Below are 27795 nucleotides of genomic sequence, written 5' to 3'. Positions count from 1 at the left end.
GCGCATGGTTTTTCAAGTAGACGTAGGTTATAGAAATTAGCATTTTGGATGTTGAGAAAAGTTCCTTTTGAAACTCAAAAGTTAAAAATAAAACGAATGGTCCATTTTTTTTCTAAGAAATATTATAAATAATTTAGGGAAACAGTAGAATTTCACAGCTGTTCAGGAAAAATCCTCATATTTCCCAAAATAACACTTTGCACAAACATTTAAGACTTGTAGATCAGTCAGCCACCCCAGACTGCTCCTAGCGGGCTGGCCAGATTACAGTGTTGTCTTTTAGAAGCCAAAACCTGGAGCCAACATGGACTGAAGAAAATCCCACTGCAGGCTGAACAGAGGCCCTGGGGGAAGACTCTTATGTATGTGAATTGGGGGAGTGAATGAAACTGCCACCAAACCCAAAGTAGTGGAAGAAGCCAGTGCTTCCAGTGCATGATGACAGAATACTGGTTTGCTTATTCCACTGAGATTCCTGTGCATATTTAAGCAGGCTCATAATTTAAATCCTGACTGGTCTCTAAGGTTGCAACTTGCTCCTTTATTTTTCAGTCGTCAGCCTTCCACACTCATTTAGGTTTATTTTACCCTGATATAATTATTGGGGAAGTAAAGAATATATAGTATAATAATAACAAAATACCACTGAAAATGAATCAGTAGCCCTGCAGGGGACTGACTTGGATTCCAGTTCTAGAGGCCATATACCTTCTTATCTTTTCAAACATGGACCACTCAAAGCTCCACTCATCCGTCAATATGTATACACATTGACACATACATACTAACACAGACACACAAAATAAAAGGAAAAGCAACACACAGGATGCTGTTCCAATTATCCACCGCGGCGTATCAAAGCACCCCAGACTTATTGGCTAAACACAATAATATTATTTCTCATGATTCCGTGGATTGTCTGGACTCAGGTAGGGACTTCTCAGGTTGGAGTGAGATGGAAACTGGGGTGGAGCATCATAATGGCCGAGAGCTCTGTCTGAGGGCCCGCACAGACCTCTCCTATGGCTTGGGCATCTCCTAAGGCTGGGTTTCTACAGGGAACAACCCAAGAGCAGGTGCTGCAAGATACTCAGGTGGAAACTTCAAGAGTTCTTATGAACTAGCCTAGAAAGCATCAGAATGTGACTTCTGCCATATTCTATGGGTCAAACAATCACTAAAGCCAACCCAGATCCAAGGGAAGCAGACTCTCCCCTCTCATGGGGAAGAGGCGCAATCACACTGCAAAAGAGCCTGTGAGATGGGAGATATTAGTGCAGCAATTTGGGGAAAAGACAATCTGCAATAATGCAATAGGACATCAGAAAGTAAAGCTGAGCATGGATTACGGTGGGAATGCCATCAGATTGGACTTCCCTTACCAGCTGTATGCTTTACGGAGCTTTCAGATCATATATATTCTCTGCGATATTTTAATCGATACCCTAGAAGCTTCAGATAGAAACTTACTACAACAGCAGCATGAAACCACATTTTATTCCTAATTTAAGAATAAGGAAGTGGCAGAACAGAGAAAAAATTCTTGCTGAAATATAGTCTTCTCTTTAAGACAATAAATCCAGATAGGGACTTCCCTGGTGGTTCAGTGGTTAAGACTTTGTGCTCCCAATGCTGGGGGCCCGAGTTCGATCCCTGGTCTGGGAACTAGATCCCGCATGTCAAGACTAAGACCTGGTGCAGCCAAATAAATAAATAAATATTAAAAATAATAATAATAAAATCCAGATAAAAATGTATAAAATTCAAAAATCTAAATCAAAATGTCTTCTTGTTTTTGTTTATCTCTTTTTGATACATCATGTTTTCACTTACTAAATCTGCTAAAGAATAATAATAAATTGCAAGGATTATCTACTTTTACCAATAGTCTACGAATTGATGGTTTCACAGGACATTTAAAAAAATCAATTCCAGATTATGTAATGTCTAGAGAAGAGTAATGTTTTTAAAAAGTTTCCTCGAAAAATATTTCTTATATTTTATTACTTTATCCATTTAGGGTTTTTAGCTATTTTTTGGTGAAAGTCTTGAGGTAGATTAAAAACAGGCATGATGTAAAAATTCTTAAATTGACTCTGAAAATATAAGAGAGAGTGAATAAGCAGGGCCAGGTATTTGATATTGGAAGGAGAATTGTCTATTATGTAAGCTGTTTAAATTGTTAAGTTGTTTAAATTCACTCATCGAAGGAAATGACAAAATCCTAGTGAGAAACAAATATTCTTCTGGAACTAAATTACAGATACTATCTATATAGCATCTCCTTGAACAGAATATGTCTATAAAGGAACAGAGGTATTATCTGGATACAATAGCCTGAACCAAACAAAAAATATACACATAGAAATGAGAATTAACTAATTCTATCATTCAGACTCTTTATTGATTATCTGCTATATGCTGTGCCTGGTACTCAGAAAACTTAAAAATTACTTCAAGAAAAGCAAAAATATGTATATTTAATAGAGAGTCAATGGTAATAATGTATCTAACTGAGAGGCTGGAAGAGACACCTTCTCAGAAGGATGGCAAGTGGTCGGTGGTGCCCAACCTAAGGCATGGCCAATGGTCTCCTGTGTTACAATTTCAGTAGCTATTTTATTGTTGCCTGAGAGTCTCAGATGGAAATATTAGGATAAGCATTTTAAGCATTTCAATAGACACAAGTAATGTCAGTTTTATTTTAATCAATAAACAGTAATTTGCCATGTCTGCCTGAAAAGGAAATTGGTCTAGAGTGTGTCTATTCTTCCATATTTCAATCTATAATCAATAGAGTTACATAGCCTCACTCAGAACAGATTTTTGTTATCCTTAATAAAAGAATTAACCTTGAGCTATAGGGGTATTTGCTTTCTATTTTCGTACAAACAACAAATATTCATTTTAAACAATGTTCTTTCATACCTAGATAGTGTCTATGATGATACCATCATTAAGAGACATGACCTCTGGCCTCATAGTTTACATTCCAGCCCCAAACAGGAAATGATCTACAGTGTGAGAACTCCTATGAGTGGGGAAATAGATGTACTGTGAAAACATGAGAAAAGTCAGTTCCCCTGACTCAAATAGGGTAGAGTCTGGAGAGAGAAGTAGAGCCTTCCTGGTAGAAGTAATTTGACCAGCAGGATAAAGAGGACCGATGCAGGTGAAAAGGAGCAGGAACAGTGTTCTGGACAAAGGGAAGAGAAGGTACAAAAGCTCAGAGGATGGAGAGAGCAAGATAAAAAAAAAAGATTCTAAAAGAAGTCCTGCTTGGCTGAGACGGGGGAGAGAAAGTGGAAAAGTAGATGGGGTTGTAAGTAGTTTCAATTATTTTAATTGCTTTTTACAGTTCCAATGAGCAGCTGGGAATTATTGACGGATTTAAGCAAGTAAATGATGGGATGAAATACATTTGCATTTCAGAAAAGTCACTAGTTATAGAACGGAGATGAGATGGAGGAGTAATGCAGAGAGATGGGGAAACCAATCCGTTCTGTAGATAATGGTAGACTGTCCCACAGAAGTGTAGGGGAAACGAAGAAAAGTGCTAGGAGTCTGAAAATTCAGTACTTAGGAGTAGACTCTAAGGATTTAGTGACTGGTTAAAGTCAGGTTGTGAAACACATTAAAAGAAAAGTATTTTAAATATCTGTAAAATAAGACTCAATTTATCTTACTCTTCAATGAAGGGTTGAAGTCTACCATAAAGAATATTTTATTATTTGATGTAACAAAAAATGTCAATTTTTAAATGTGAGCTAGGATCTTAAAAAAAAATTATGAAAATCAGTTGCTTTATTTCATAGTCACTTCTACAGAAAGACAGTCCATTTAATTTATTTATAATTAGCCTAAGCATAACATAAATATCTACTTTTAAGAAAATCAGTATGTTAATGCATTCAATTTGCCATTAAGATATTCAATTTCAAAACCAGGAAAAAAAGAATTCAATCAAAAATAGACAATACTGATGAAAAGCTTACAGTATTCTAATTTTCCAGTTTCCTCATTGTTCACACTTGCATTGAAAGAAAAAAATAAAACAAAATTGTGTGTAATTTTAAAATATATTAACAAAAAATGCCTATTGACTTTGAGGAAAATGGACTCAGAACTATTTAAAGTAATGCTGTCCAAGGAAAATAAAAGGCATTAAAAGCCATTAAATATTAGTGACAAATATTAGTCTAGATGTAATGTTAAATTTTTTAGTAGCCATGTTAAAAAAAGGAAAAAGAACTAGGTGAAATTAACATTAATGACATATTTTTATAAAACTCAGTATTTCCAAAATGTTATCATTTCTCCCTGTGATCAATATAAAGTAGGTATGAGCTATTTGCATTCTTTTTGAAGCCTGGTGTGTGTTTTACCCAGAGCACATTTCACAGGCTGAGCAGTCCCATGGAGACCAACCTGTGGGACAGGGCAGCTTTAGAACTGGGAGAAACCGCCAGGAGCTGCCTGTTCTCTGCTGTCTCACTACACACTTAGCAGACAGTCACAATGAGTAAAGGTTAAAAAAAAAAAAAGTAAACCATTTGCATGCTCATTTTGTTGACACAAATGTGGCCACTGAGATAAAAGGTTAAGAGAGAGGAACTGCAATTAAAACTTAGCTGAGAAGGGGCTGTACTCAACAGAAGTATTAAAAATGGAAATGTATTCAAAACCCCCAAATCCCAAAATACTTTTACATCTCAAACTTTAATCCATGTAAAATAATCCATTTAAACACAGCCTGTTAAAGGTTAATTTAAATATCTCTTGGCAGCTACTTCATTTGGAAGTGGCAGCTTTTTTGGACACCAGTAGTTTGGTAAATCCATGGCAGGGACTACAAACCAGTTTCCATCTTGATTTAATGCTGTTTTAAGTTTATAAGAAAAATGTCACTATGTAAACCACAGACATTTTGATTAAACACTACAGTTCTTATTTTGGCTGTTAAATCAATAATGCAGCTGGATTGAAAGTAGTTTACATTCCCTCCAAACTGGGCTCCGGTTCAGCTAGTACTGCACTGACATCATTTTCCAGCAAGATCTGGCTGCTTTCAGCAGCCAGTTTAGAAATATCCTTTACAAACAACCACATAACTTTCAATGTTAACACATTTCAAGAAGAGGGTCTCTCAAATGCCTGTGCTTAAAATAGGACGGTTGATCCCAAAATAGTCTCCCACCTAATGTGTCATTTACTAGTATAATTAAAAAAAGTAATTTAACAAGAAGACAAAGGCCTTTGGTGACATTATTTATCTCTGTCTTCACCTGAGACTGACTTTGGAAGATTTCCTATTTTCCTCTCCAGAGTAGATTAACTAATATGTAACTTGGAGCAATGATTCTCAAGTTTGTTCTGGTGGCAGGTGTTTCTCCAAAATAGCGAGCTTCAAGTAGTACATCACAGATACTGATACACTATTTAATTATGCTATGCAAACTCGGAATGTCTTACAAATAGAAAATAAGCCCGTGTTATATACATAAAACCACAGCTACTGGCACAAAGAACTATTTTTTAAAAAGACAGTTGAAGAGATCACATGTTGAGTCTTTCAGAGATCACTAGTTTACAACTTGAGTATTCAGTGTCAGTACCAAAAATTAAAGAAAAAAAATGAAGGAAAAATGTTAAAATATATTCAAAACCATACAACAATTATTATTTGATGTGAATTAGGAAAAATGTCACCATGATTCTATTGCAGCAGCTAGACGCTCATCCAGCTGGCTGAACGAAAGGCATCTAGCACCTACATTGGAGAATCAAAAACTCAGAACTTGTAGCTCCAGGACCTCAAACTGCTCACCTGTAGAAATTCTCTGACATTAGATCCCAGCACACGCAGGATTGTGTCATAACCAGATTCTTGACAAAAGACGAAAAACATCTTCCCAAACATTTGGAGGATTTCTCCAGCATTGAGATCTAGTTTATAGATTTGAGAGACAACAACAGGAATAAGACATATTAGAGGTGGAAAATTGTTAGTGGGAGGAATGAAGACAGCACATAATAAAAAATGTTATAAATCCTCAATTTCTATGCAGTGTTAACAGGTCACAGGAAAAAACATCTGGTCAAGAAAATACAATGAAATCTGAGAAGACAGTGTATTGATGTGTTAACAGGGTAAGTTTGTACTTTAAAGCAAAGCAATCAGTTTCTCAGCTTCCATGACACAATTTGAGCTTTTAAACTTATACTTAAGGTATAACACACTTTTTCCAAAAAATGCAGAAAGATCTTGAAAATGATCAAGAATGCACATGATAATATTTTGGTGCAAAATTATTTTTCTTTATATAAGTATACATATTTAGTAATATGGTTGCATATATTATGTACCCCAAGATCCTGCTTTTTTCTTAATATTCAATTATTAATAGTCCCTAAAATTTAAAATTTTTTCTTAACATCAATTTTAATCACTATCTCATCCAACACAGATATGCAACAATTTATTTCACCAATGCCCACTTGCTCAAAATGTAGGCTTTTCCAATTTTTGCTAAGTAACTCTGAAATGAAAACACACATAAATCTTAATGCTAATAAATCTAATCATTTCTTTAAGAAAGATTTCTAAAGGATATAAACATTTTTTTAAAGATTTTGACTGATGATGCAAAATTACTCTCCAAAAACGTTGCCTTATTTTACCATCAGATCTTAAATGTGTATGATTTTATCTTTAACTCTACCATTGACTACACCAGATATTTAAAATTTTTAATTGCCAAATTTATATAAAAATTCTTTCATATTTGTGTCAATTTTGATTACTAATGAGGCTGGATATTTTTCTTATTATTTACAATGTACCATTTTGGTTATTCTTGTATTCTGCAAAAGGTAGCATTTGCTCTTCTAGCTATATTTGACAAAGCTAAAGAGCATCCATCTATTCTATCCAAACTGTAGCCTAGCTGTAAATTAAGTAATACGAGGATAAGAGATACTATTTTGAGAACAATGGCTTTTCCATGAAGTTCTTTTTTGTAGACTTTGCCTTCTTTGCATGAGTTTTGTCTGATGTAGATCTCAAGTTTCTTGTTTCTTTTACCAATACCTAACAAAACTTGTGATGACAAAAGAGATTTGGAGATAATATTTCTGCATTCTACACTGTTGTAATTACTGTGTTGTTGACACTGCAACATTCAATTATTATTACGCTATTAATAAGCATAAATATTTTTTTTTCTTCCTCAACACACGGCTTTTTGTGGGAAGGGGACAAGAGTTCCTTTATTCTCTGAAGAGTTTGTAAAAAGAACAACGGGATTCAGTGTAGCCTGAGCCTAACATTATATGTAAATGTGCCCCCACCGGGGTTGTGCAGTGCACAACCTGTACAATGTGACCTTGGACCATGCATGCCTTTGAATGTCTATGGGTAGCTTAGCCAAAGACGGAAAGTCACATTCAACTTACTGAGGACTTTGCTTGCAGCAGCAACCAAATCATATGTTTTAGAATCATCATATATTATTCGGACAAGAAACTGCCCTTCTTCATCTAACTGTGCCTCTCTTCTAGAAAACAAAAACAAGACAGACAAATAAAAGAACAGCTTCAGTGTTCATATTAAAAATAGTTTCATATTTGAAACAGAATTTGCTTTTGACAAATTTGTTTAAACCAATGACATGCACCTGAAAAATCCAGATTGAGAAAACCTTATTTCACATCCCCCTCCCCAAATTAAAAATGATATATTTAAGTATATTTTAGCAAGATTAACATTTGTAGAGTACTCTAATGCCCAATACTATACCTGATATTAAATATAATCATGAAATAATTTTTGACTAACTTAACAGTCAGCAAATATGTGTTGAGTCCGTCTATGTGCCAGGCATAGTTAGAGGCACTAGGGAGACAGCCTTTAGCAGGATAAAGTACCGACCTCCTGGAACAAATGTATTCTAGGAGAGGAGACAGAAGAGGCATAAAATTAAGACTAGATAGATAGATAGATAGATAGATAGATAGATAGATAGATATAAAATGGTAAGTCGTTTGGAGAAAAATAAAGCTGGGCAAGGGGGTAGGGGACTCAAGTGTGAGAGCCGGAAGCATCACTGAGAAGCTGACAATGGAGTCAAGTATGAAGTATCTCTGCAGGGAGCCCTGAGCCACATGGGAGCCCTGGGTGAAGAAAGAAAGCCAGACCGGGGCACCAGAGGAATAAAAGAGGCCTCAGTGAGGGGACGGATCCTGTGACTGCAGTAAGCGTGGACCAAAGGAATACAGGATACAGCAAGATGACAGTAAGGACAGACCAAGGACCGAGTACAGTCAGAGCAAGGACAGAGCAAGGTTAGAGTAAGGACAGAACAAAGTCACAACAAGGACAGAGCAAGGTCAGAGCAAGGACAAAGCAAGGAGACCAGGTACGGGGCCACCGGAACATTCAGGCAAGAAATGCCAGTGACCTGACTCGGGTGAAAGCAGTGAAAGAAGAGAAGTGGCCCAGATCCCCATGTATCTGAAGGCAGGTTTCACATGGTTCACTGATGAACTGGACACAGGACATGAGAGAAGGGAAGGACACAAGGATGACACCGAGGTTTTGGCCGGAGCAGTTGGAAGGATGTTTTTTCCAGGAACTGAACTTGGTCAGACAGTTGGACATGGACCACGGAGTAAGACCCAGAGCTTTGTATTAAACACGTGAAGTCTGAGGTGCCTGGTAGACAGGTAATATGTTCTAACACATACTCAGCATGTTAAATGCAGTAACTCAAAATACACCCAGGATTAGTTAGGAAATCATCATTATTGTTTTAATAGTTGTCATGATTATATATTTATTTTGATGGGATTTGGATTATGTTTCTCAAATCAGTGTCTAAAGGGGAGGAGGTATCCATCATTCAAAACACTGCCCACTCTGGAAGAGCACTGATGAGGTCCCAGACACCTTGTCCACGTGAGATGCACAAACAGGCGGAGCACAGGTCCGCACCTCTGACTCCCAGCCCGTCTAAGCCCCTGACACTCCGGGAGAACAGAATTACTGATGACCGCAGTGCTTGCCATGTCTGTATATTCAAAAAACAAACATACAAACAAAAAAAAAAAACAAAGAGCCACATACAAGCTGTGAAACTCTCCCTTTGGCTGAACACATACAGCTGTCAAATGAAAGGAACACATCTTCAAAGCTTCAAGTCGTTTTAACACCAAAAATCAGTGAAATATCCCCAAATTATGAAAACAGAATGTAAAAATATTGACTTGTCTTTTGATAAATTCTATTATATATCTTACACGTTCTAATTTCTAATTGCATAAAAACATAAAGTATACAAAATGAAAAACTTAAAAAAATCCTCCACTATCCCGAAACAACTACCACTGACATTATATTCAAGTTGCTCATGCTTGAAAATAATTGCATATATAACACACTAGATTATACAGGTTTAAAACCTCCCTTTGTGACTTACTATTTGCTGGACATCTTTTCATGTTAATAAATACATTTCCATATCTTGACGACATAAAATTGCATTGGTTAGACATACTGAAATTTTAGTAGGTATTAAATTGCTTTTATTTTTTCATAAGTCCAAACAAAATGTTGTGATGAATATCTTTGTAGATGACATTTATATTTCTATGTAAAAATTCTAGATTTAGAATTAAATTAAGTTCTAATTTATTCTGGAATAAATTCCTAGAAATGGAATTGCTAGCTTGCAGGATGTGGAAAGTCTAACTTTTCTCATTTTGTCACTAACATTTTATTATGAAACGGCGTTGGTCTACAGATTGGAAGTTTGAAGTCTCTGATTTAGCGCATTGTAATAAAATATAAATAAATTTTAATTAAATACACAATACAGGACAAATTAACTCATGCTCTCACTGTGCCCTATTCTTTTTCTTCCAACTGGGATAAATCAAACAGCATAAATTTTTGTAATGAACTCAGTTTTCCGGAAACAGTCACCAATGCGTAACTGTTAAACAGAATACAAAGTTCTGCATAAAATAGAGAAATGGCCATTTCCCTAGAAATCCCCTAACCATGAGTCAATGCATTCCCTCTTTTCTTTCTCTTGTGTTAATAAAATAAGCGCCCTTATCTTTTAAGCTTTACTTCCTGGAATAATCAGCCCAACATGCTCCCTGGAGGGAGGCTAAGATATAAATTAAACAGCAGTGCATGAAAAGAAGTAATCATCTTCTCAAAAATTTCATGCTGAATTCCAATAAATTATTCAAAATGCTTAGAATTCTCTATTTACATGTCTTAGAAATCTTTAGGAACTCTGAGTCACCCCTTAATTATTCTTTTTCTCCCTGGGGGAGGAGTCTTGCCACCAATAACTGAACACCTATCATGCCCCAAGCACTTTTCTCAGCACTTTTAATATATGAATGAACAAAACAGATAAATTTCCCTGCCCTCAGAGAGCTTACATTTTTAGCTGGTGGACACAAACAATAAGAATATATTATTATGCTCATATATTATCATATTTATATATGATTATGTTTACATAACATATATGCAAATTTTAGAATTTATTATGAGGTGATAAATGTTACAAAAGAAAGGAGATCAGGATAAAGGGATGCAGGAGCGCAGACGAGGAGGGGGCAGTATGTGAGGTTAAGTAGTGACCACGAGAGGCTTCCTGAAGTTACATCTGAGCAAAGGCTCCAGGAGGCAACACTTACGTGTAGAACCTAATCTCTCTGGACCTAACTCACTTCTTTCTGTAGCCCATTCTTCACATTCTTCCCTTTTGACAAACACTTTACTGATAACTGGTTTACTCCATTAAACTGAGCAGGAGAATTTACAGTGCCAAAGAAATAATACCCCCCAAAATTAATTTCCGGCCAAATGGCCATTGAAGCCAAAAGCCATTCTGAGTGAATGTCTCTCAATTCTCACCACTGTTTTTCTTCTAACTTCAAGGTAAATTTAGTTTTGGTCAGACTCTTTGCTGTCAAATGTTTTGGCCTCCAAAGAGCACGGACGTGATAACAACAGTCTCTCAGATGTACCTGTTCTTTGAGGGAAGAAAATGTTTTTTCACCAGCTACCTGAAATCACAGAGGGTGACCAACAAATGTAAGAAAAGTTGGGAAGTAAGCTACTATTCAGATTACATAAGTAAAAGATGACTAAAATATTCACATACAACATTTCTAACAATATTTGACTTATTTTCTCGATATGTAGAGTTCCTTTGGTGTTTAAATTACCCAAATTTAGCAATGTACATTGACCAAATTTTCTAGACTCATTCATTGTTCAGAATATATTTTTGAGCATCAATTTTGTTAAAAATGTTGCATTACACAAGACAATCATGTAATTCCCTAGTATTTAAATTATATTCCGTTTATATGTGAGGAAAACACAGGTTTCTCCAAGAAACGTGATTGAAAATTTTCCCCAAAATGAAAGACCTTGGACATGGTTTTTATTTTTCCCATAATTTTTCACTGACAAAAAATTCCATATCAAGCCATAGGCAAATTAGATTAAAATGTATTCAATACTGTTCATCTATCCAATGGCAACTGATGAAACTGTTATGATCAAATATCTTGGCGTGTGTGATTGCATTCTGTTGTTTCCATTTTCATTATAAAAATCCCTTGGATAAACCCAGACGAATAGAGTATTCCGCTATTTCCAAATAGTGCGACTGGCAGCAGTTTGTGTTTTCTTTACCTGTACAGATAATAACTTGTATTTGAGGGTTAGTCATCGGATCTTTCTACTTGGTGTATTACTCCAGAAAAGACGTCAGCAGACAGTAATAAATATTTAGAGAATGTTTAGTTTTCAGTTGGCCTAAGTGAGGTTGGGGAAGGTAAAAAGGCACTTTCTTTGACCACCAAGTAAACCCAGATGGAAAGATGCTGACCTGGTTTTATCCACATCCCAGGTTACAGTTTTCCCCTGCACAGCAGGGAGAGGAAGGACCAGGCTACCCCACATGCTGTTCCCTAGAATGGGCGAGCTCACTTCTCACAGGTAGAACTGAGTGACAGTGGCTTCTACCTGCGGTCCTGTTGGCGGTAGAAAAAAATCTAGACGGAGGGCTTCCCACACGCAACACCCCAAACATCTAACTGGCAATAGTCAGTAGCTGAAGACAATGAAACAGCAAGTGGGGGGGGGGCACTCAGCATCCAAACAATGAAACTGCAGTTGCACTTAGTGTGTTGCTTAGCTGATAGAATATATTACTTCAGATAGCCAAAGCCGAACAAGCTCCATCTTTCCCAAGAGCTTTAAAAATAAAGTCCTAACTTTCACCTGGAAACAAAACAAGAAATAATTCTATTCTAGATCTTTGCAGCCATAATAAGTAATTGAAAATTGAGTCTGTATGCATGAAAAAATGTTCCCAATAGCAATTCATTTCCTGCTTACTTTTAGAGATGGCTATTTGTTGGAATTTAAACTGATCATTTATTTACACAAATCACCTTTCCCCAAAAAGGATGTAGAAAAAAAAGAGGGGTGGTACATATTTTTATTACCGTGGGGTTTTGTGGTTGTGGTTTTGGGTTTTTGTCTTTTTAATCACTGGTGCCTAACCCAGGTTCCTGGAAAGTCTGCATGTTTTAGAAGTGAATGCATTAATTAAGTGTATTTCCTCCACGTGTTTCCAACTCCCTACCAAAAATCAAACAGACATTACTGGCAAAAGCCCACAGTTTGTTTTCACGTTTAGGAATTTTTAAATTATTTATTTGTTTTTAAGTAGGTATACAAATTGTCAGAAATATCCAGGTAACATTTCTCATAATTCCATACCTAACGGAATATTCCTTACCTGGAGAATGTGAATGCACAGAAACTGAATCCATGTTCTGACACTGAGCTCCTGCTATCATACACCTTTCGAGAAAGTGCAGGATACTACAGAGACTGCTGGCTATTAGGTAAAGAAGCTTCCCAGGGAGGTATGAAAACGGGACTTCTAAGATGGGACAGGCTGAATACAGGTGTCCTAAATACTGGAGTCTTGAAATAAGGTCTGGTCTCAGGCAGAGAAGATCAACACACATCAAACAATCCCCCTGACTAATGACAACTCCCAGGGATGCTGATCCTGTGAAAACCCTTATCCCAGCACATGCTGTATTAAAAGACAGTATGCAGATGTCGTCTTGCCAATAAATCCTAGGATGGTCCATTTCAGTGAGAGGTAAGGACATCCTAAAGCCTGGGTTGTGTCTAACCATCATTAAAATTAAAACCTCCCACCATAAGATACAGGTAATAACTACACACAACATCCAAAAATTAAACTTTTACATTGCTTTTTTTGGAGAGGTTGTGAAGCATTTCATGGCCTCTCAATTTTTAATAGCCCAATCCACCAATTCCCCAAAAGCCTGAATCCCTGAAGTGGAAATTAGTTTGGGGGGTTTGGAGGCAAAAGACCTCCTGCTCAGAACCCCTGCCAGCTGGTGAAGGTCAGTCCTTTCAGGCCAGTGTCTTCACTCATCCAAGTCCTGTAAACAGGACAGTCGAGCTCTCTCAAGCTAACAAAGTACCACTCTGAATACATAATTGTATTTTTTTCTGATTGTGTTCAGCTTGCCACGAGACAGTCTCCTGACTAAATTGCCCCAGTTCTGAAAAGGCAATCACAAAGGTTTCAAAGGAGCGCTTTTCAGCGGCTTCATCAGACAAGTGAATCCCTCAGCCTCCTGCTTCCTTCATCCTGAACTTGCCTCGCGAGCACAGCGCCTGAGTGCTTCCAAAACTAAATAAACCACTCAAAATTGCTGAGGCTCTGGTATGTTTTAGTAGATGTTCTGTTTCTGAATAAAACCACCTTTAAAAATAGAACAGCCACAAGCACCTGGAGAAATGTGTCAAAAGCAGAGGAAAACAGAAACAAAGATGGTAGTAGTAATACGCATACCTGTTGCCCATTTCCACGCTAAATCGTCTTTGGAAAGAAGGTTGTAAGTCCTTCTCGTTTGTGGGAAAGCACATAATATGATCCTTACAAGCCTATCTGTGTCCAAATCTCTGCTCTGATGATTAATAAATGAGTGGCTTGAGGCAGGGGTTTAAAGTCCTGAAGCCTCAGTTCCCTTATTTATAAAATAAGAATCATGAACAAATCTATCTTCTATGGTGCATGTGAGGATTAGGAGAGTTAACGAGCATAAAGCTTTTAGGACCACGACTGCAGAGCATATGCTAAGTGTCCAACATGTATGAGCTGTTACAGGCAACGCTGAAGGTCCTGGTGAGCTTTCCCATCTGGTTTTTACATTTAATTTTGGCATCACAAACATTTACCTACAGTCTATGACACTGACTTTAAACAGCACCACAAAGGCCTGTCTTTGAGACACTTGCTGAAGGATTCCATCTTGCCCTGAATCCAACCCAATAAGTGTCTTGGGGTTTATGAAACTGGTAATCCAAAAGCAGTGTTCTTAATCCTTTTATTATGTTCATGTGTGAACTCTGATCCTCCCAAAAAGAGATGTTATAATTTACTGCTATATCTTCTGCCTTTGTTGATATATGAAATGCCCATTTCAAAGGAGCTTCTATTTTATGAAACAGTAGTTGAAGATGTCACCATTCTGACATCATAAATCCTGGTTATGGAAAAAAAAAAAAGGGTGATAGATACACACGTGCTCTATTCTCTGGAAATTAAAAAGTGAAAGATAATTCATAGAGATAGACACACACACACACACACACACACACACACACACAGAAGGCTTCTGCTAGCTATAGATGCTAGAGTTTAGTGAGACAAGACAGCCATTAACCAAAGAATAGTACAAATAAGTAATTATAAACTCGTGCATGGACTATGAAGGAAAAGTACAGCTGTGGAGGTGAAAGAAGGCTTCCCTTAAGAAGTAAGATTTGTCTTGCCATCTCGAAGCTGGGATGTTATTTCCATTCGCAGGATGGGGTGGGGAGCATGGAGAGAGACCTGAGTACACGTGTCACCCACCCTGGAAGAGAAAGGTCAGCCTGGCTGAGGAAATAAAACCCGGCCCACCAGGGTTGGGCGCTGAGAGCAAGTAAGACGTTTGGACTGAAAGGTCCCACATTTTGGTGATCTGAAGATTGACCACGAAGAATTTCAAGAGACGAACAATGTAGTATTTCATGACTCAAAAATAAGGGGCAATAGATGAGAATACCCAACACTACCAAATGCACAGGAACAAAAAGGAACAATCGATACGCCAGAATATTTCTCTTTTACCTGGAGCAGACACCTCTAACCTCAGTATCAACTTAGAATAAGCTGTTCCACTTGGTCAGACATAAACAGAGACACCATCACCCACCCCCCACCCTTTTTCTCTTTAATGAGCAAAGAGGCAAAGCAGTGATGGAAAAGCCTCGGGCTCTACATCCTAGCAGGTGTCAGCCTCTGAGCCCAGCGGGTTCTAGAGATGTCTTTAAGTGTGTTTTCCTGGTGATGTCTGCACAGTATCGACTCCGAACTACCACTTTCCAACACACTGACTAGAAATATTTGCTAGAGTTTCTCACTTTGAAGAGAAGCAAGAGTGGAAAGAACACTGTTTGTGGTGACCAGGCCCAAGGTCTAGTCAACATTTGCTGAAAGCAGGTCTGGGAATGAGGGTGGGAGGATACAGATGCTCTCCTCTGGTGCTCATTTTAATGGACAAAGCTCCTCCTCTGATAGCTAATTCAGTAATATGCATCTATGATTTTTTTTTAATTCGCAAAGATGACAGATGCAAGGAAAATGAAAACCCAGCTTGATACCTGGGGGATAGTTCAGGCCATCAAAGAAAAGCCTTGAGATGAGGCTGTGAACCTGCCGATTACCCCAGTGCCTGGCTACTCATCCCACAGTATAGGTTCTGGGTGAGCCCTGGGCCCTGAGCTCCCTGGGGGGGTCCCGAAACAGGGTTTACCCTGAGGGTCTAGTTCCACGGGCACAGGTGGCTTCAAACGGACACACTGGGTCTCCCTCCAGCTTCCAGGCTAACTGGCAGGTCTTTCTACAGAAAAAAAAGTCCTGATCCTAACAATTATCTAGCTTACCTATTTTTAAAATCTATATATTCATTTGTACTGAGGAAGTTTCTGGGTGTGAAAATTAACATGGTTTCACATTTGTACATAGCTATGTCAGCTCCTATCTCTATCTTAAATGGAGCAGTAAACCTGCCATCAGAAGAGCAGAGCCAGAGAGCTGAGTCTCCTCCAGCTTCCTGATATCATTCCCTAGACAGTCATTCAACCTCTTGGAAACTCAACTTTATCATTAAACAGGAAGCACTGAGCGCACTTCTATGTGGAAACTAAGACAAACTCAGAGAAACAGAGCAGAGTGGTTCGTAGGGGTTGGGAGGTGAGGGACACAGGAAGGTATTCCTCAAAGGGTACAGGTAACCAGTTACAAGATGAACAAGTCTGGGGATCCATGCCCAGCATGGTGATGGGAGCTGATACTGTGTCACATACTTAAATGCTGCTAAGGTCTCACCACAAAAGAAAAAAAAAGTAACTGTGTGACAGGATGGAGGTGTTCAGCTAACACTGTGGTGGGTGGGAATCATTTTGCAATCTACAAATGTATCTAATCTATACATCATGCACCTTAAATTTACACAATGTTATATATCAATTATATCTCAATCAAATTGAAAAAAATGAATTAGAAAGGCCTTTTCTATTTCAAATGGGTGTTATAGCACTTATGTGAAATTAGAGAGGAAAGGACTTCGGAAATTTTAAACAGCTTTTATAAAAAAAGTACTGTTAATATTTTAAAACCTACTTGAGTAAGAATACAGGAAGATATAGAAATTTAATTATATCACCTCAGGAAAAGAAAAATCTGATTAAAACATGCAACATGTGGTCCACTATTTGGTTTTAATTTGTTTTGATAAATTGAATATTAAGAATATATGGAAGTAACTTAAGTGCCCAACAACAGAGGAATGGATAAAGACGACATAGGATATGTACAATGGAATACTACTCAGCCATGAAAAAGAATGAAATTCTGCCCTTTGCAACAACATGGATGGATTTGGAGGGTATTACGCTTAGTGAAATAATTCAGGCAGAGAAATACAAATACTGTATGTTATCACTTATATATGGGATCTAAAAAACAAAATAAACTAATGTATTATTTATTTTTTTTTAAAGAGCATATGCTGCATCTTCAAATAACAAACAGAGATTGGGGAAGGGGAGGCTAGAAGAATATAATGTAGGATTGATTCTGAAGTAGAGCCTGAGCAGAAAAACAGTATTGTAAAAGCAAGTCTTCCCAGAGCCTGCAGAAGGGGTTGGGAAGTGGGACGAGTCAGATGCAGAGAATCTGCTGGGGGCCGTCAGAGTAAGAAAGGAAAGTGCTCAGAGCCACGAAGAAGGAGGACACAGGCACCTCAAATTCAAAGGATGGGTACTGACTGCACAGGATGGAGAGAGAAGAAAAGAGTGAAATGACAAGAAGTCACTAGCTGTCCTAGAGCGATGAGTGCACACTAAGACAGGTGTAGTATGTGGAGTTAATGAGTTACTGTTATGTAGGGGGTGCTTCTTATCTTTCAGGGCAGCTGGGGAAGGGACAAGCTGAACCACTCTGGTTCTAGAGTAAAATTAGTGATAGCTACCATTTATTAAGCAGTTACTTGTCAAGAACTGTGTTAAGCACTTTAGAGACACTATTCAACATATTACAACCCTATGAAGTAGTTATTATTTGTTTCCTTACAGATTTTGAGTCTTGGAAAGTTTAGGCAACTGGGGAAGTCACATAACTAGCTTATAGCCAAGCACTTGCTTATATGAACCACAATGATTAATTCATGATTAGCAAATTCAACTAGACACATTAATTTCAAAACTGGAAGATCAGAACATATAGGCTCCAACAGCCAAATGTTTCCACGTGTGAGTTACAGGCAGAAAAATCAAGACATAATAAGATAAGAAATATCCTGATATCTCTAGACTCTATTTGAAAGCCAGGATTATATCAAACACTCTCCATCCTCCCTGCCCAAACAGTAGACTATGCTCCTTAAAAACAAGCTTAACTAGAGAAGGAAAGAAGGTTTGAGTCAATGAATGAAAAAGTATGCTGCCCTGCTATAGGTAAATCACACAAAAACATACCAAACATGTACCTATTCTTTCCACAAGGAAGTGATCTTTCTGACAGCCTTTTAGAGGAACTTACTCCAATATTTATCAACTAACAGTGTCATTACTTCATTTCCAAATCACATACCAAGATTTTGAACCCTGTAATTTGACGCAATGTTAGTTTAGCCAGGGCAGATGGGAGGGTGACAGATGTTGTTAAATGAACTATTTAGGTGCTTTTCTAATATGTAGATCCTGACTTAATGTTTTTCCTGAAATGATGGTTGATATTTATCATCACTTAGGACCCATGGCTTCCAGAAAGGGCCATCTCTAACCTGAAAGGAAACCAACAAAACAAGATCTGAGGTAGCTTCAGAGATCTCCGACTTTTTTTACACCTATTTATGGTCTAGATCAGAGGGGCAAACTACAGTCCTTGGGTCAAATCCCACCCACCACTGGTTTTTGCTGTTTTGGGGATCTAAGAACGGGTTTCACATTTTTCAAATGGTTTCATTTTAATGGTTATACAGGTATGCCTAATATCTTCAATATTGACTCTTGGCCTACAGCACCCAAAATATTAACTATCTGGCCCTTCAAGGGAAAGTTTGCTGACCCTCAGTCTTGACAATTTTTCTTTTTCTTAAAAAGAGGAATTTAAAACTCTTGTGAAATGGTTATGTTGTTGGTAAGAGTGTAAGTGAATACGGAGTTTACGATAAAGAATTTCTGGCTCTTACCCACTTATAATTTTCTGTCTGGAATCTGTTACTTAGGATTTTATTTGTCATTAAATGTTTGGCATCCTTTCTGAAGAAGGATGGATGGCCACTTCCTCCTAAACCAAAAAAGTATTATATGAAATTTTATAAACATCAATTTAGATAGTTTCTCACAGAGCAAAAAGGAAGCTAGAGGAATCTGGTATTTGCTGAGATAAAAAAAAAAGTTCTTTTTTCATATATTCAGTTTTCATAAAAAGGTAAAATTGAAAGTATCTTGGACCAGTGACTGCAGTGATCCTCCCTGGAGCAGATGGTGAGGTCAGAGGAGAACTCAGAATCTCCCAGGGAGCATTTTAAACTTAAACTCTGCCAACCTCTCCTGTCCTGCCCCCAAGGCAGTGGGAACCTCTGTTGATCTAAGTAAATACTCCTCCAGGGAGCACACAGTGATCCCTCCCTCAGGGGTCCCTACAATGAGCTGTTTTAAGGCCCTCAATGCAGAAAGCTCAGCAAGGTTCTCTTATCCAGATACTAAACTGTATCCAAGACAAGATAGGCTCCACCAAGAGGGAGGCTGAGACAAAAGAGAATCAGCCTTAACACCTGGATTGCTGGCACCAGTATAACTAATAGCATTTCTCTTGCAGGGGCACACAAGCCTTGAGGTCATTTTGTAGGGAAAAGATCCATATGATTTGCTTCATTTTGTATGATTTAAATTATCAGCACTTAAACAGATGAAGAATACTACTCGATGCTACTTAGAAATAAATTCATGAGTTAGAAGACCTTGATGTTTAATTAAGAATTAATACAGTTTTTAAAAGGAGAATGTGATAATATTCGTAGTGTGATCTGGGAAAGTTAAGTTCTCACACCAAGGGAGTTCGTAAAATTTTAGATTTTTTGACCTTCTCTGTGGAAAATATGGCCAATATAAACAAATCACTTGATACTTTAAATTTCTGATTTCCCTATGAGGTATAACTTTTCATTTCTCTATTTGACAATGATATAAATTGATAATGGGTAAGACACACGTTCTAAATCCAATTCACACACATACAACTATTTAACCACAATAGCCATCCTGTGCTCTCAAAAATCTAAACATATGCATTGTCATTACACATCCACCGGGAAACGGGAGTTTCTATCTTACTGATGAGAAATGACCACGTGGGCAATATACATGATGCTTTCATAAATTCACAAAGAATTTATGTGACTTAAAAACAATTCTACACTGAGGTTACAGTTTCAAATCTTTTTCTTGATGCCTGCCTTTACTATAACTCTATCTACCAAGAAAAATAAAAATTATGAAGGTATTAATAAGGTGGTTCAAATCCCAAAGTGAGCTTTGTGCCTAGATTCTCATTTGATTGAACCACGTAACTGCCAAGTCCCCACTCCTCGTTAGAGTATGTAGATATGCTCCGTGGGCAACATAAATGGCTTATGGAACATGAAACAATGCTCAAAGATACAGACTCAAGGGAAGGAAAAGTTGCATTCTACTGCTTAATATTTAATCCTGGTCCTTTCCAAGGAAACAGATCTGTATAAGAAATCACTATCGCGGAACTGCATAAAAGAGCCTGTTAGAATTCATTGCCACTAATTGTACTATATTTAGGAACAAACAACATGAAAGCATCACCTACCTGATATAACAAAATGAAATCAGTGAGCACAGGAAATGAGAGTAAATAATAGCAATGTGTTCTCTGCCCACACGGAAAACCACTCTCTCTCCATTTGAATGTGGCAGTTATACTGTTATTACTGCAATCCGAATATGCAAAACCATTTAATACAGGGTTTTGGTGTGGCTACTTGGTTTTGGTCACCCATAGAAGTTAAATGCAAATTTCACCAGAGTGAGAGAAAGGAAAGGAGAGAACCCTGTTGCCCTGAAACGCTCAAGGTGTCCACAGAGAAGATGACCCGTCACTGCAGCAGGTTTCAACTCCCAGTGGCTGCGGTATTTTCGTTCCCATCCAGAGCCCTGGACTCAGCTCTAGACAGAAACTAGGATGCCCTCCTACTGTCAGCCTTCACCAAGGCAGAAACCAAACATGAAACGGGGAGGGGGGGTTCACTTTATTTCAGATGAACAAACGCTCTCGATTCACAGTTGCTCGGAAGTGAGTCTCAGCAGACCCAAAAGGCGACACTATTTATTGTGCGTGTCTGCAAGGTGTGTAAACGACCGGCAAGCCGGTCTTCGTTGCTGAGGCCTCTGGGAGCCGCGCGCCACGGAGGCCTCTGTGGTCCCCGGGGCCCCTCCGCGTGGGAGCCGCCCGGGCGCGGAGCCTGGGAGCCGCCGGGGCGCGGGCAGCGCGTTCCCACGCTCGGCCGGGTCGGGAGGCCGCGCTGACCCCCGGGGCTCCTTCCCCGCCCCCCTTCCCGGCCAGGCTCGGGAGCGTGGGAGCGCGGCTGCGCCGGGGGCGCAGGGGAGGCAACGCCGGGATGCGCGCCCCGGGCAGGAAGCGGGGGCGCGGCGAGGCGCCGGGACCCCGCACTTACTTGATGTCCTCCCACACCTCGGGGCCATAGTTGCGGATCACCAGGAGCTCCAGCGCGTGATTCACGAATCCGTACTGTGGGGACAGGGAAACCCGAGCGTCAGGGACCGGCCGCGGCTGGGAAGGGGCTCGGGGGCGAAACGGCCGCAGCTGCCGTGCCCGCGCCGGTGAACCTGGTACCCTGCCCCCTGCTTCTGCTTCCGCTCTGTTTGGGGTTCCCAGTGTTAAGGAGGCACAGTGCAGGGGCGCAACTCCCCCCCCCCCCGCAATCGGGGGCAGATCGTCTCCGTCCTCGTCCGCCCCACCCCCAGGTAACCCCCTCCCGTGCTCACCTGTCCCCGCGCTGAGGCAGGCTGGGCCCCCGGGAGAGCCCGGCGGAGGGCACGAGAGCCCGGCGGAGGGCACGCGAGCCCGACGCCTCCCCGGCCGCCGGCGCCCAGACCCACATCCGCGGACCGGCCTGAGCCGGGCACCCCCACGCCTCGGCCGCGCGTCCCCCTGCCGAGCTCGGGAAGCTGCGCGCGGTGCGGACCCCCGGGAAGCCGGGCACCGACCGCCCCGGCCGCGGCCCCAAACGTTCCCATTTCCCGCTCGGATGCCGGCGAACCGCGAGGCTGCCCAGCGGCCGGCGCTGCGCTCCCCGGGCCCCCGCTCGCGTCCCCGGCTCTCGGCTGCTTCCCTCGGGAGGCCAGGCCAGGCCGGCAGGCGGGAGGCGCGGCCCGAGAGGCCGAGACCACTCACCATGGTGTCCGCGCCCGCTCGGCCGAGGGACCCAGGAGGTGGCGGCGGCGGCGGCAACCGCGCACCCAGCCCGTGGCGCCCGGCCCGGCGCGCCCTGATGGCCACCTCCCCGCAGCAACCGCGAGGGGAGCCGCCGGGCTGCCGCCGCCTCCCGGCTCCCGACCAATCCGCGGCCGAGGAGGGAATTCGGATGCTGCGGATGCCGCCGCGCTCCGGTGCCTGCCCGCCCCCGCCCCCGCCCCGGTGACAAGGCTTTCATTTGAGGCCACGGCAGTGAAGGCGGAGAAGCCTCAGCCGGGCTCCGCGCAGGAATTCTGGGGCTGGGAGATGCAGCTGCTCTGGTCCCATCAACTGTATTCTTAATGCGAAGGTCTGCCGGGGTGGAGGGCGGGGGAGGGGTGTAGCCGACTAAGGAGTGTGTGTGTGTGTGTGTGTGTGTGTGTGTGTGTGTGTGTGTGCGCGCCTGTCTATTTTGCAACGCACAAGCCTTAAAAGGAATATGCCCTCGCGGTCAGCATCCTCACGTTCATTATCGTGCCACAGATAAACGTTTCCTTTGTGGCTTGTTCCCTCAACAGTTTATGGCAAACTGAAAGCTAATAATACTGTCCTTAACACGTTTCACTTTTAGTCAATGAGACAAGTTGAGTGCCCTAAAATTTTCGGTAATATACCAATAGTTTGGATGAGCATCCTGTCAAAACCAGCTCTGCTCATCACTCAGCTGCCCTGCCAGGACCAGGGGCGTGCTGGGCTCCATCCTGATGGGACCTGACCCCGCACCACAGCCAGGGGCCACAACTCCAGGGAGTCCGCAACTGGCCAGAATTTGGCCTCTGCTGCTTTTTCTCAGAGCGAACTGCTGAACTGGATAAAGGCCCGGTACCAAATGAGCAGACTTTTAATTAATCTAACTCGGGTCTGCATTCTACCTGGCCTTTAGGTTAGTAAATGCCCTGAGCCCCACTGTGCGCAGAAGATGAGCGAGCAGGAACTGTCTGCTGATTAAAACTCTGTGCCCGAGGTGCATGGACACGGTTGACTAGTGCTAGGTCAAGAGTAAGGAAGAAAAGGCAAGCCTTGCTTCCAGTCACCAGTCTCAGTGGAGCCAAGAAGCCAGGATGAGCGTCTATGATGGGAATAGAGAAGAATGTCAAAGCAATAAAAATTGTACTGGCTTCTGTACCCAGAAACCTATGCTGAAACATAATTGATACAGAAATATTATATAGCAAACAAGATAACAAGTCACCTATAAAAATACTAATTTCTATTACTAATACTAATTTCTATTTTTAGATGAATTAGAGGCTTTCATATAGTGGAAAACCTTATATAATTATTAAAATATTAAACCATTATTTAATATTAACTATTAATTTTAAGCACTAAAATACTCCATTACTCTATGCAGTCATGAAAAAGCTAGATACATAATGATACAAAAAGATACACTGTTGGATAAATAGGTGGCACATGTATGTAATCACCTTCAATTTTTTTATATATAAAATCATTGTATACAGTAAGATGCTATTTGGATAATAAGAACACACACATTGCTATAAACATAAGCTTCTGGGAAGATGCCTAGGAAAACTCTGAGATGTCTATTGTCTGTGGCTACAACCAGTGGCTAGAGGAACCAAGATTTTTACTTTCTGTATCATGACATTCTGTACCTTTTAATTTTTTTCTATGAAAATGTAATATTTTATTTTTTTAATTTTTATCGGAGTATCGTTGACTTACCATGTTGTGTTAGTTTCCGGTGTACAGCAAAGTGAATCAGTTATACATATACATATATCCACTCCTTTTTAGATTCTTTTTCCATATAGGCCATTACAGACTATTGAGTAGAATTCCCTGTGCTATACAGCAGGTTTTTATTAGTTGTCTATTTTGTATACAATAGTGTGTATATGTCATTTCCAATCTTCCAGTTTACCCCCAGAAACCATAAATTTATTTTCTACCTCTGTAACTCTGTGTTTTGTAGATAAGTTCATTTGTACCCTTTTTTTATATTCCACATATAAGTGATATCATATGATATTTGTCTTTCTCAGTCTGACTTACTTCATTCAGGATGACAATCTCTAGGTCCATCCATGTTGCTGTGAATGGCATTATTTTGTTCTTTTTTATGGCTGAGTAATACTCCATTGCATATATGTACCACGTATTCTTTATCCATTTCTCTGTTGATGGACATTTAGGTTGTTTCCATGTCCTGCCTATTGTAAATAGTTCTGCAATGAGCATTGGGGTGCATGTGTCTTTTCCAATTATGGAGAAGACAGTCTCTTCAATAAGTGGTGCTGGGAAAACTGGACAGCTACATGTAAAAGAATGAAATTAGAACACTCCCTAACACCATACACAAAAATAAACTCAAAATGGATTAAAGACCTAAATGTAAGGCCAGATACTGCAAAACTCTTAGAGGAAAACATAAGCAGAGCGTTCTCTGACATAAATCTCAGCAAAATCTTTTTAACTCTGTCTCCTAGAGTAATGAGAATAAAAGCAAAAATAAACAAATGAAACCTAATTAAACTTAAAAGCTTCTGCACAGCAAAGGAAACCATAAACAAAACAAAAAGACAACCCTCAGAATGGGAAAAAATATTTGCAAACAAAGCAACCAACAAGGGATTAATCTCCAATCTCCAAAATATACAAACAGCTCATGCAGCTCAATATCAAAAAAATAAACAACCCCATCAAAAAATGGGCAGAAGATCTAAATACATTCTCCAAAGAAGACATACAGATGGCCAAAAAGCATGTGAAAAGATGCTCAACATCGCTAATTATTAGAGAAATGCAAATCAAAACTACAGTGAGGTGTCACCTCACACCAGTCAGAATGGCCATCATCAAAGTATGCAGATGTAATATTTTCGTAACGTGTTAAAAAGACTTTTTGTTATATCTCGACCTGTCTTCCTTTGAACAACAGTTGTGTTGTGTCTCAGTCCAGAGTGTGTTGCAGTGTCCTGCACCTTAGACTCTGCAAGCAAAAGGGAGAGAACATTGCTCTGTTGCGATGCAAAATGAGGAAAGTCCATCTGGAGAAAGACATGAGAGGAAGTGAGGGATGAACATGCCTGCCAACTGTTTTCTCTCTCTGAAAGTTCACACTTCTACCCTCATGGCCCTTTTTGTCCAAAACCTATTTGCATTTGTCAGAAGATTATACTGTTTTGTTTTCTAATTATCTTATAGTCACCTGAGTATAAAGAAACCTTGCCAACGTTCCTTTGGCCCATAGATACTACAGAGTATGTGATGTTTAGGGAGAGTGGGGAAACTGCAAGCGTGAGGGGCCCCAAAGGGGGTCACTAGGCTTCTGCAAGCACCCTACCCACTGTCACCACTGCTGACAAAGGAGCGGAGCGATCAGGTCACAAATAGATTGTGCTGTGTTCTCGGAAACAATCTATTACTGCGCTCCCATCTGGAGGGCCAAACTGAGGAGAACCAGCTACAGAGGAAAAAGAGGCTCTTTGGGAACAGTTTAGCCTGCCCGGGAGTCAACACAAACTATTTGAAGATCAGTCTAATGCATGAAAAATAAATAACTAAAAAGGCAATATGTGACTTTCCGAAATGTCGGCTGAAATGACTCACATTTTCAGCTAATAAAAATAAATGTGTTGGGTAAGTTAAACATTAAGCGTATTGTAAGTATTGTTCTCATGGCTTTTCCAGTGATGGGAAGATAAGGAACCTTAGGTTGGGGATAAGGAAGAAACCTTTGGGGGCTGTTCTCAGGTCTGTGCACTGTTTTTCAAAGCTTTGGTGTTTTGCCAGATTTTTTTCTACTAGGGAATTAGGGCTTCTATTTTTGGATCGTGTCATAGAGCATTGTGTGCTTTAATTTCAACAATTCCTTATACAATGTTTTGCTTGGTATTCATATGCTTCTTTCATCTGGGTGGCTCAGAGCCCGATTATTTTTTTTTTCTCCATGCAGCTTCTGCTGCTTAGTGCTGGGTTAGCATCCAGTAATCCTCCCTCCTGTGATTTTCACTAATGCGGTCACTTCAGTACTTAGATCAGAGAATTCGGAATGCTTAAGAGCAAAGAGAAAAGTAAGTTCTGGATGACAAGTCACGTGATGTGGTTCTGGATCAATGGAAGAAAGTGATTCAATAATTCAGATTCCAAAGAGGTGACATTCAGATTTCCTTATATTTTGCAAATTAACTGTAAGTTTAGTCACATGAAAAAGGTATTATTGAATATTAAAAGAGGCACTTTCTGAAGTTATTCTTCTGTACCAAATTCCTTTCAATATTTATCATGCCACCAGAAATTATAAACAAGCCAGAAAATGCAGTCACACACATATACACATACATGTTCAAGTATATATATATATATATATATACATATATATACACACACATACATAAAATGCTTTAACTCTGTAAGTAAATGGAAAGAAATTAAAAAAGAATTTAAAATGATGCTTCCTATTTATATAATAATTAGAAGCTTTAAGGTAAATCAAATCATCTATATTTATACTGAAATATATGTAATTAAATAAAAATATATTTTATTTCTGAGAAAAGCTTATGAAAACCAGATTCAGCTCTCATGATATGCTTATGAAGTCACATTGATTAAAATGAAAACTCACTGGTCTTAACCTTGGCCACAGTCCACACTCACAGACCTTTTTTATAAAAATAGACCTATCATGAGTATGTCAAAGAGTCATCTCCTCTGAGCTCTGAAAGTTATTTTAAAGGCCATTTAGTAAAAACCTTCTTTTTCTATATCAGGAAACCACTATGCACTTTGCTTTGTTGAGGAACAATGAAAATTTTAAATCTCAGCCATTTATTTAAGAAGTAATAATTAGCAAAGTAATGAATTATTGTCCTGAGAGGCCCTGGAAGATTTTAAGATTCCCATGAAGCTAGAGCTAAATATACTTTCCTCTCTTCTCACCCAGTGGTGGTTGGAATCTAGCACTTAATCTCTGCATGTCTTTTTCAAAACAGCCCACAGCATTAAGAAGCCTCTAGATACTGCATTAAGGTTCCTTATCTGTGCTCAGTTACAACTGAGTATTACTGATACAAAAGGAAATAGGGGAAAATGAGAGCCACAAATTCAATTGCTCGAATACCTCGTTTTTTATCTTTTCTTAATTGAAAGAGCAAACAACAAAGTCAGCTATGGGGACAATATAGTGCAGTAGTTAGTTGTACAGATTCTTTAGTCAGATTGCCTGTTTTTCACCATTTAGTAGAGGAATGACATTGAACAAGTCACTTAATTTTCTGAACTACAGTTTTCTCTCTTATCAAATGGGGAAAATAACAGATCAATACACTGCAGTGTTGAGAAGATTAAAAATATTACCTGCCTTGAAGATTCGTTGTGAACTGCAAATGGCTTAATGCAAGTGTGATGCTTAAGCAGTGAAAGGCAGGTCAGAAGTACTCAGAGACTCTTAGCTGATAGTGCTTTTCGAGGCAACCACTAACGTGTCCACCTTATAGGAATGTCATGTGTCCACTGGCAGCAAATGCGCCGTGAAAAGAGCTGACACCTGACAGTTTGACAATCTGGATCAGACGCTGATTTCTTGCTTGGCGAGTTACCTGGGGTCTCCAATCTCCCA

At 39.7% G+C, this 27795-nt stretch overlaps 1 protein-coding gene across 3 annotated transcripts in view; it reads right to left on the bottom strand.

Moving 5' to 3' along the window:
* The window catches only part of GUCY1B1 (guanylate cyclase 1 soluble subunit beta 1), a 46317-nt gene extending 24079 nt beyond the window's left edge, over positions 1-22238 (bottom strand). Inside the window, exons 1-4 of one of the 3 annotated variants that reach the window (XM_057729560.1) lie at positions 22146-22238; positions 21406-21479; positions 7456-7556; positions 5828-5946 (exon numbers count right to left, since the gene is read on the bottom strand). In XM_057729560.1, coding sequence (XP_057585543.1) covers positions 5828-5946; positions 7456-7556; positions 21406-21479; positions 22146-22148 — 297 coding nt within the window. In that variant the 5' untranslated portion in view covers positions 22149-22238. The remainder of the gene's footprint in view (positions 1-5827; positions 5947-7455; positions 7557-21405; positions 21480-22145) is intronic. The other 2 variants (XM_057729562.1, XM_057729563.1) reach the window with 2 other exon arrangements.
* Between the last annotated feature and the right edge of the window lie 5557 nt (positions 22239-27795).

This window comes from Hippopotamus amphibius, chromosome 3 (genome assembly GCF_030028045.1).
Source record: "Hippopotamus amphibius kiboko isolate mHipAmp2 chromosome 3, mHipAmp2.hap2, whole genome shotgun sequence".
Classification (NCBI taxonomy): Eukaryota; Metazoa; Chordata; class Mammalia; order Artiodactyla; family Hippopotamidae; genus Hippopotamus; species Hippopotamus amphibius.
Note: the sequence above shows the minus strand (reverse complement) of the source record. Positions and strands in the feature narration are given on the sequence as shown.